The sequence below is a fragment of the Grammomys surdaster genome, unplaced genomic scaffold, assembly GCF_004785775.1.
Source record: "Grammomys surdaster isolate TR1022 unplaced genomic scaffold, NIH_TR_1.0 136, whole genome shotgun sequence".
Classification (NCBI taxonomy): domain Eukaryota; kingdom Metazoa; phylum Chordata; class Mammalia; order Rodentia; family Muridae; genus Grammomys; species Grammomys surdaster.
This window is the reverse complement of record NW_021604594.1, coordinates 8,528,868-8,539,426: the sequence shown is the minus strand read 5'-3', so window position 1 is coordinate 8,539,426 and position 10,559 is coordinate 8,528,868. Positions and strand designations below refer to the sequence as shown.

Genomic DNA, 10,559 nt, shown 5'->3' with positions numbered 1-10,559 from the left:
TATGGTTATGTATTTCATTTTGACCAGACTTATCATTCCAGGTTATAAAAGGCAACTTTTCTTTGTATGGATTTTACTAAAATAGATGTTATCGCCAAAAGTAAGTGTAGAAAGGGTCTAGGGGCTGGAAGGGCTGTAAGATCATGAGGAGTAAGGGAAGTACTTAAGACCTACAGGCGGAACACTATCCACAACTCATTCCCTTCCCTCTCTTTCCATTTTTCAGTTCAACAATTCTAAACTAAAAACATTCAAAAGCTTCCGAACATGAGCTTCCCAACAAAAAAATAAAAAGCCTCTAGCGATATGCTTAAGAATATTTACTGAGTATACAGTCTATCAAGAGAACGAAGTCTGCCTTCTGTTTCTCTTTGCTAATGGAGATGGTTTGTTGTGGTCCAGCAACTGGGTCTACTAGGCAGTTGCAGCAGGTTCGTATACCAGTAACTGACTAGTGCTTAGTCTCCTTTACAGCACAAAGCAGAAACTCTGAGTTGCTCAATGCCTTTGCTTCTGCAGAGATGCCACTGCAGCACCTGCAGAGTGTGTCGAGTAGTTAAAATGCAGGAGCCTAGAATACATAGATACCAAGGCTACCAGGGTGGAAAGGCTGCCATAGTGTTAAGTATCTAGAGTCAAACTAGAAACAAAAAAAAAAAAATGAAATTGTGAAGAAAATGCAGAAAAAAGAGAAATATAGATTCTAAAAAGACTTTCTAATGACCCTTTTACAGGTAATTACATATTCCACCCTATGATCTCATAAATCAAAGCTTTCAACTGTCTGGACTCGTATGTGACCGTATTTTTTCCAATGTGCATTCTTTCTTCCTCCAAGGGCTGTTCTATAACAGCAGGGATGTTTCTGCCAAAAATTTCACAGTGCTCTAGAAACTGGACGCATTCTTGAATGACACTGTCCCTCAGCATGATTGTGTGCTTTGACATGTTCTCTAGCAAGGACAGGAAGCATCTTTTGGCATAATACCATGTATCAGTGCCAAGCTTTTTATGGTAAGGCTCCAGGCTTTTGATAACCCGAGAGATGCCAAAGTCATAGTTCCCTTTGGCACAATACAGGGTTCCTATCACCAAATTCACAATGCAAAGGTGGTAGATTTTCTTGTCTGGGTCACCATAAGAGAGCTGCTCCTCCTCCTTCTCAATCTTCCTCATCAGCTCCTCAGCTTCCTCATTTTGACTTGTCATGATATAGGAAACACAGAGGTTGGCTAACACGATAGCGCTGACACTCAGGATGTTATCATAATTCTTCTTGACAATGGGCTCGTAGAAACCAATGGCCTCTTTGTACTTGTTTTCCTGCATGAAGAGAACATGGGCCACATTCAGCTTCCACACATCGTGGTCATTACAGAACTCCACAGATTTGCGGAAGATCTTCTCCACCATAGGATAATTCTCAAGATTCCAGTAGATTTTCGCCTGAGCCATCAGTACAGGGATATACTTCTCAAGGGTTTCGTCATATTCATTCACAGCCTTTATGACTACTTCATCATCCCTGTTATGCCTTGCTTCTTGAACTTGTTTAGTGAGTCTCCGGAGCTGCTCAGTCAGCATGCCAGCTAACCCATCAAGTTTAATGAAAGCCTCTTCAGGAGCTGTCTGGCAAGTGATCATGGCATCCAAGAAGTCATAGAGATACGGCGTGAGAAACTTGTAAGTCAAGTGGGCATTTTCTGCTAGAACATCAGCTGCCAGGTCAAAATACTCATATTTACAGTAAAGCAGCAGCAAGTTGCCAAAAGTCTCTGGGGGAAAGGGGTTCTGCTGGAGCAGAAACTGGAGTTTTTCGAAGCCCTCTGTGGGCTTGGCATCCATGTTCATCAGAGCCTGGTTGTGTAGGGTTACGGGGTCCAACTCTTCCTCTGCTCTGGGTGGCATGTCAGTGAGGGCTTCCTGGGCTGCCTCATAGTTTCTCAGCTGGTACTCTATGGCTGCCTTGAGGTTGAAGGCTTCGACCAGAGCAGTCTGGTGAAGGACTACGGTGTTGCCAACACTTCGAATATCAATGCCTTCAATGGTCATGCCAACACCTAATTCTGGGTGTTGACGGATGCCTCGCTCAATGATGTCAGCGATATGCTTCAGAGCAGGGGCATACTGCCGACTGCTGTAATAGGCCAAAGCCAAATTGTAGGAAAGGTCAGGCTGGTAGCCAGAAGCCTGTAGAGCCGCTAAGAACTTGGAGCAGGCAGCTTCATAGTTACCTTCCTTGTAGAGTAGGCAACCCATGTTGACCAAACCATCTGGGTCATTCTCCCCTCCACTGTCTTCTCCAGCTTCCCCACTCAGCAGCTGCTCCACCAGGCTCCTGGCTCCTGGGAGGTCACCTTCACTGTACTTGATAGCAGCCTGGAGACGAAGGACTCGAGTCTGATAGGTGGGGTTGTCCAGGAGGAAGGCGACCCTGGTGGCCTCTGGATACAGGCAGGCCTTGTAGAGCGCCTGGGCCTGGTACAGGCGGTACTGCTCGAGTTCTGGGTGTATCTGGCTCAGCTGCTCATAGCACTCTGCAGCGAGCTCGAACTCCTGCAGGCGGTAGTAGCAGTAGGCCAGCAGCGACAGCCCTGCGCGGCTGCGGGGACTCCTCTGCAGCTCTGCGCTCAGCAGCTGCACCGCCTCTGAGTAGCGGGAGTCGCGGATGAGTCTGTACACCACCGCTGTGAACTCACCGTCGGGAACTTTAGAGCTGCTTTGCCACGCCATAGCCGCCAAAATCATAGCGCGTGTTTGTTTCCACGGCAACAAGGTAACCGGAAACGGAAGTTCATCAACGGGGCGGTTAGCTCAGAGGTAGAAAGGAAGCGTTCGGCATGACTGGGAACCATTAATATAATCTCTGATTTTTTTTTGTCATGTGTTTTAAGAGTACAAACTGGGTAGAGACAGAAGTCGTAGAAGGGGTAGAAAACTTTTGCAAATAGCCCAGACATTGTATACCTGGTTTCTCCCGGCATGCACCATTTTTACTTCCCCATGGGATGTATCCACTTTGCATTCTGGGAGTTGTAGTTTTATTTCATGTCTACATAACCTTGGCTCTTTGGTATGTGTGTTTGTGTGTGTGTGTGTGTGTGTGTGTGTGTGTGTGTGTGTGTGTGTGTGTGTGTGTGTGTGTGTGTGTTAATAACAAGCCATGTAGGCCTGTAAAAGGCGTTTTATACTCCCTCTACTAGTTAAAATGAGTGAGCGTTGCTTGTTGTTGAGTAGATATTGCAGCCTCTCTGTGGAAGAACAGTAACCTGCTTAGGGCCTGGGGTCCCTGAAGATTTTTTTGCGGCTTGTACTCCCCCCACCCGTTGTATACTTTGAAAACTCCTAGAATTATCTTTCAGTGCTGAGCTGTGTGTACTTCTTAATAGAACATTACAGTGACCAAGCATTATGTACCATGTATAAGATGATTTACACATAGCGGTTTTTTTTTAACATCAGTTTGTAAAGAATATTGCAAGCAAAAGTAAAATAGTAGGAAGTAGCCGATAGAAACATCTATCAATAATTCAATATAATCAAATCGGAGGCTTACAAATATTTAGTTGTAATCAACTAGCGAAACCATTGAGGAGGCTGGCTAGATTTCTCAATGAGAGTCTTAGGAAGAGCAGAGTGTCTAGTTCGGTAACTGTGCCAAGTGAAATAACAGGAGCCAAAAACCAGATAGATACGAGCATCAAATCAGGCTTTTTCCAAGTATTCCCCAGAAATGACTAAAGCAAACTCAAAGAGTCACGGTTGAGTTCCTGACCCAGATTCTGGGCAGAAGAAGCTCTCTCTCATCTCCACTGAGCCATCTTGGTCTCCAAATGGAGGCAGATAGTGTGATACTGGGATGGCAGAAACCTTTTAAAATCTCAAAGCCAGTGACATATGTCTTCTAACAATGCCACATCTTTCCCAACAGTGCCATCAGCTGGCAACTAAGTGTTAAAACATTTGAACCTATGAGGGACATTCTCATTCCAACACCACAGAGGCTGAACCATGAAATACAAGAACTAGGTTCCATGAGAAACAGTGAGTGGCAAATGATTCTATCCACACGTCTCCAATAATCTGTAAAGGCCTGCCCAATGTGGGCACCAAGTATGTATGAGGAAAGATACAAGTAGTCTTTTTTCTATAGAAACAACCAACTAAATTGGTGTGGGCAGTAGGCTTTGGACTGGACTGCAATGGACTGGAACTTTATCAACTGCAGCCTCAAACAGACATACAATGACCAGTGAGGTCGTATATCTCCTAGTTCCTGGTACCACAAGGAAAAGGCTGAAGGAGGTGTACATTTACTCCTATTACATAACAGCTGACTTTAGGTATTTTCATCCTTCTGTCATGCTGAGAATTAGCAGCCATGTGACTTCTTGGACGTCATCACACGGGACATTCATTCCATCAGTAAGAAGGAAGGCACAAATTTTACCCATTTCATGTGTGTTGAGTGAGTCTTTGGTCCACCAAAGGTCTCCATAGAAAGCAGGTAAGGACTACTTCTATATTCTCAAATCTGAGTTTACTTTTACTCTGATTTTTTTGGTGCCTTTTTTAGGTGAAGTCTGTGGTAGGGGATGTGACCTCTGAAGCTTAAAAGTTAAGGAATATTATATGTCTCCTTTACAACTGCTGGCCTGCCTGACATTTGCTCCTTGGAAATTCACACTCAGTATTTATAAATATTTATGTGTAGACTGTTATTGTGAAAAAGCTGGTCTTAAATTATATGTGTGAACAAGGAAACAAGAAATGACCTTTTATCCCTTCAGTCTCTCTGTTTGCAAAGCTGAACTTACAGGGTGAAAACATCCCACCTTCAAAGGACATTTTAAACACACACACACACACACACACACACACACACACTGAAAGGTTGTCGGCTTTCTCCCAAATTTCTTGGCTACCTAAAGGAAATCATTTGGGCTCCTCCTCTCTGTGTTGGTGTCTATCTATGAGCACAGCAGCTGAAGTACACAGGAGGGTAGCCATTTTATGTCCTCCTCCTTATTCCATGGGAAGTGGCTCCAATGTCCTGGCCTGAGAAGAGTGAGGCATTTGGCTTAGACAGATGGAGGGCACGGTCATTTTCAAAATGCAATGAGTGCACCAACCCCACTGTGAAATTGGCATGACCATAACCACCACTGTGATAGGCTGACTTTTATTTGGTCTCTGATAGGCAGTTGGGGAGTCGTTTCATTGTTTCTTGGATGGGAGAGATGAAAGGAGATCCTTTAATTAATGATGGAAAGCCTGGAAAACAAACCGAGTAGAATATGATGAAGTATAAAAGATAGGCTTTTTTGTTTACATTAGGGTCTTGAAGAGCTGGAGTACATGTCAAAAGCAAATCTACAATGTTATCCTCAGCGATAGGATGGTGTGCAGTGGTTCTTGTAAAGTGCGTTAGAGACATGTAGAAAGGAGTTCATGATTGAGAAGGTAGTATGACACTCATGGCTGGTTTTGCTGGACTAAGGGATGGTCAATTACCAGGAAGAGTATGCAAGACATAGCAGGGCAAAAGCATGTTTGGTTCTTAGCATCCTCTGCCCTTCCTGCCAAAATACAAAGCAATCAAATGTATACTGGATCGAGATTCCCTCTTACAATTAGCTGGGAAATACATTTTGTTACCCTATGAATGTGGCTGGCACATTGCTAATTCATGAGTGTTTCATGCAGAATCAAGTGGAAACATCTTCCTTGACAAAGTCAGTCATTTTCTCTAACTCTAAAGTTGCTATTTTCTTCCCCACTCTGGCTCCTGACCATTTCCCCAGGATGGTCCCTTTGGGAGCTCAGTCCCATTGGACGTTGGTCATCTCAAATCCATCTCCGTTATCAACAGGGAAGCAATGGATAAATTAGGGCCAAATCTGTAATGTCATTGACTGAGTTTTAGGAGCCTGAGTTCAGTCTTTTGGAACATCGGGGCCGTCTGTACGCTGAGTCAACAAGATCACTCAGGTTTGGTTGGGGAGCCATTTCATCTCACGAGGGGCTTACCTTTCAGAGAAATCTTCCTCAGTATCCAAATAAGATCTCTTTCTGGAATGGACTTTGACTTTGATCAAATAGCTTGTATTTTAAAGTTTACAGTGTTACTAAACCAACTTATCTTGGACTGTGCAGGAGCTTTATTGTTTACAAAAGGGATTAGCTGGGAAGGCAAAACTGTGGATCCTAATTTGTAAAACAGCCGGGTAGCCTTTCAAAGAAAGAGCTACTCCAAGCCCCAGTAAGGATGCACTGTGTTCATCACCAGGCCCACTTTGCCTAACTACCCCCACCCATCCCACAGATCTCATTAACTCACAGATGAGTTAGAGATCTCATTTCCACTTCACTGTAGAACTGCAGGCTGCAATACACAAAGAAGCCAGTGGCTGCAGTAGGCAGCGCTGGTATTTACTTACACTGTCCAGTAGAGGGCCACACTGCACCTCTTCCCTCTCTCCCTGGGCGTCTCCTCCCCCAGTCATTTGAATTGGCTCTAGATTATTTGTTGCAGTTCATTCCGATAGAAGAGGAACACTGGTGTAAGAATTTTTAAATTTAAGCACCGAAGCCACTTCATAATTGTATCATGTCACTGTGGCTGTCGGCCCTGTGTAGACGTGACCCCACCTCGTGTAACTGTCCAGGCAGATGTAAGCCATGCAGAATGGATTCAGGGACAGCTTTCTGGCTGCAGAATTGTTCTATCGCCAGACAGCCTTCAGTAACCGGAAGAATCTTTTGTCAGTTTAAAAATGAGGTCCCAGGATTTCTCTCACACAATCAGATGGCACCGGCCGACGTTAATGAGCTAAACTGTCACAATTTAAACGGTAAGTATCAGAAAGATGCCTCTTCCTCCCAGCCCTCAAAACAAAGACTATGCCAGAGTGTTAGTTAAACATTAAGCGTTTTATTAAAAACAAGAAGTCTTTTTTTTTCCTTTAAGTAGCCCGTTTCAAAGCCATGTGTAGTTGCTTCTGAAATGGCCGAGCAGCACTAAACCAAGTGTTCTTACAATACAGTATTAGCCTGGGAAGCACACAAAGAGAGGAGCGTCACGAAGCCCAATGGCAACGTCTTTCCCTTCTCCTGTGTAAACCAACAATAATTAGGAAACAAGTCAATAGGGGATCCTTTTTAAATTGTTGTAAATCAAAAGAAAAAGGCTAAAGCGACAGTCCTCCAAGGGAACGGGACGCAATAACTAGACTTCTATCTCCATACTGTGCTATACTTTAAAACTGCTCTAAATACGATTTCATCTAAATCTACACTAGAGCAAAAGAAAGATGAGTGCTCTGACCCACACGCACAGACACAGAAACAAACACAGGCAAATGACGGCCTCAAAGACACACTTGGTTTTTTTCATAGCAAGCAGTTCATTTACTTCCTAAAACAAACACTCTTGCACCAGTGTGTACATTCAGAAACATTGGTTGGTACAGACTGACCCAGATGAACTGTTTGCCTTTAGTGCTGCTGAGAGATGCACAGACATGCAAGGACATTCAAAATCAAAGTATATACAATCCAAAACCACTAGATGGAGGGGAGGGGGTCCGGACAAGGAGAACATGACATTGGGTGCTGCTAGATCTAATGCCCCCCATGAAATTCTCCAGACACGTCCTAGCTGATTTCTGCCCTCTGTGTTCTAATATTGTTCAGTTAGCGCAGTGGCTTTCAACCTTCCTAACACTGTGACTCTTTAACACAGTTCCTCATGGTGTGGTGACCACAACCATACAATTATTCCCATTGTCACTTCAGAATTGTAACTTTTCTCCTGTTATGAATTTTAATGTAGATATCTGATATGCAGGATGTCTGATAGGTGACCCTCCCACCCAAAGGGATTGAGACCCAAAGGTTGAGAGCTGTTGACTTAGGAAGTGTAAGATACTTTGGTCACTAATAGCCAGACTTAACCTCTAAATTCCTAGTATAATTGGGGTTTGGGAGCTATTGACAGTACATGGCAGAATAACAATCCCAGTTTGTTACTATAAAACAGCCTGAAGGAGGTGTGGCAGAGTTTTAGGGTCCCAAATCAGCTTACATTCTGTTGCTTTTGTTGATCTTTTTGTCATCCCCCGGCTCATGCCAATGCATTTTTCTTTATATTTGAATTTATTCCAAACATGTTTAGATTTCTGGTGAACTTGAGAGAAATTGTTTCTATTACTGGAAGTGACGAGTGTGTGTGTGTGTGTGTTTTTCTGTAACTTACCAGGGTCAGTAAGAGAAAGGGATTTCAAAAATAATTGTACTGCAAAGTAGCCTGAGTAGAGTCAGTCTAATGACTTGAGTATCTAAAGTAAGCTAAACTTTGATATACAGAAAAGGCAATGGAATTCCAGAAACATATTACTGTCACTGCACAAACTAATAAAAAAAATTCTAAGATCATTTAAAATCCAAGATACTTGCAAACCCAAAGTACTAAGAAGCACGTAGGCCTCAGGTTTCAGAAACAGGAAATGCATGTGCAATTTTTCCTTTTCTTGGCTCTCTTTATAAATTCCCTCTACACTAATTATTCCCATATGGGATGCAATGCTGAGAGATAACTGGAAGCTGTTCTTTATGAACTAAGAGAACACACACATACGAGCAGGTACTGACGGCTATGTCACTCACAATCATTAGAAGCAGGTTCAGACACGTTGTAGGTAGGTAGGTTCTGTGTCTGCTCCCTGTATGCATAAATTTTTGCTTCCCTCGGTGAGAAGATGATTCTCAGGTTTGCTTCTATTTTATTTGAGAAGTAGAAAGAAAATGACCTGGATGAATTTTCCAAACAAAGCATAGCTTGGTCCTTTGAAGCAGAAACTGAACAAGAGTTGGTGCTTTTACTTAACAGATAGAAACCCTGCAGAGTTACAGAATCCCAAAATGAGAGGCCCCTTGGCGGACAGCTAGGATGGGGTCCTGTTCTGCTGTGTGCTGGTGGGTACCTTTGGCTGGTTGCCCAGCTGCCCTCAGGATCTCCAGCTGTGTTGTAGCTTGTGCACAGAGTAGCACATACTAATATGAGTAAATATAATTTCTGAAAAAAATACATCTCATATAAAAGTAGGGTGGACTCATCTCAGCTGTTGATACCTAAACACCCGAGGAAGGAGGCAATCTTGTCTGTTCAAGTCTTATTTTGAAGAAGGCTTATATGTCAGATGCCTTCCTGCAGCAAGAAAGAAGAGTGGTAAATGAAGATTGGGAAGTCCCCTTTCTCTGTGCTTTGGAGAAACTGACCATAGAGCACACATGACTCAGGTTCATGAGAAGGAAATTGCTTTGCAGGGGATGTAAAAATACCTATACCTTCAAGACCAAGAATTCCAACCTCTAAGCTCCAGGGTTTGACACCAAGCAGGTGACCACCCTCTCTTGCACTTCCTCATAGTCATGGAGGAACAGGTCCAGGACATTAGTCAGCAGTTTCTGAATCTTGACCCACAATGGGAAAGCTACCTCGAGACAGGAGAAATAGATGGAGGCAATTACAAACAGCTATTTGATTGATGGTTGACATTGTCAGGCCTCCACTGTCTGGCAGATTGCAATGGTGTTGAACTCCCTTTGCTACCAGTGGATGTTGCTATTGGCAACCGTGCAGTAAAGCCAATAAAAAGGCAAGGAGAGGAAAACTCAACCTTAGTGGAAGCCGTAGGGTTTGTGCTATAAATTATGTCCCCCTCAGCACTATGTAACATCAACATTCAGGGTGGAGGGGACCCTGCCTCGTTGCTGCCTGCAGTCTCTGGAAGACCCTGGGTCCAGTATTATCATAAAGCACATGCTTGAAATTTTTTTGCTGTAGATGGACTGGCATCTGCTTTTTCTGGTTATTTATTTATTTATTTATTTGGAAGAATAACAGATGCGGGCTCACTGCAACCTCATATGGACTGATTCTCTATTCCCATCTTCGATATAAACGTGATGGGGTGATGTGGTGCAGTACCCAAAAGCACCCAGGCTGCAGACACAATGATCTTGCAGACATTGTGCAACCGACCTAGCTGTTTTTAGCTCCGCCCATCCTTTGTTCCTCACCTGAAGGAGGGGAGAGAGCTCTGCAGAAGCTATTTTCCTTTATAGCAGAGTGATTCAGAAAACTGGCTTAATAAAATCCATAAATCTGAACAGCCTCCTCTTACCTGCTCTGCGGAGGCTTGGAGGCTTTTCTTTTTTCTTTTTTTCTTTTCTGGGCTCACTTCCCCCTCTAGTCTCTCCAGTCTTCCCTGCAGACGCAGCTGTAAAGGGCACCTAGCAACATTGTTTCTTGGTGCACCCGCCTCTTTCTTCTCTCCTTTGTCAAGCCCCTCCCTGTGTAATTGTCTCTCTTTCCTTGATGACATGGTTGTGTACCCTCTCTCTCTCTCTCTTTTTTTTCTCTTATGAAAGTGCAATGATTTTTCTTTGTTTGGATTGACTTTCACCTCTCCTTAGTCGTTTGTCTTAACCATCCGCCTCTGCTCTTATTTCTCCTGCAGTCTTCTCTCTAGTCTCCTTTTCTAGCCTCACCCTTT

The 10,559-nt window shown here is 43.6% G+C and overlaps 1 protein-coding gene across 1 annotated transcript; it reads right to left on the bottom strand.

The window, feature by feature from the left end:
* Positions 1 to 738: 738 nt before the first annotated feature.
* Ttc30b (tetratricopeptide repeat domain 30B) lies at positions 739 to 2,739 on the bottom strand. The gene has a single exon (XM_028763016.1). The coding sequence runs from the start codon at positions 2,731 to 2,733 to the stop codon at positions 739 to 741; it is 1,995 nt and encodes a 664-aa protein (XP_028618849.1). The 5' UTR covers positions 2,734 to 2,739.
* Positions 2,740 to 10,559: the final 7,820 nt, after the last annotated feature.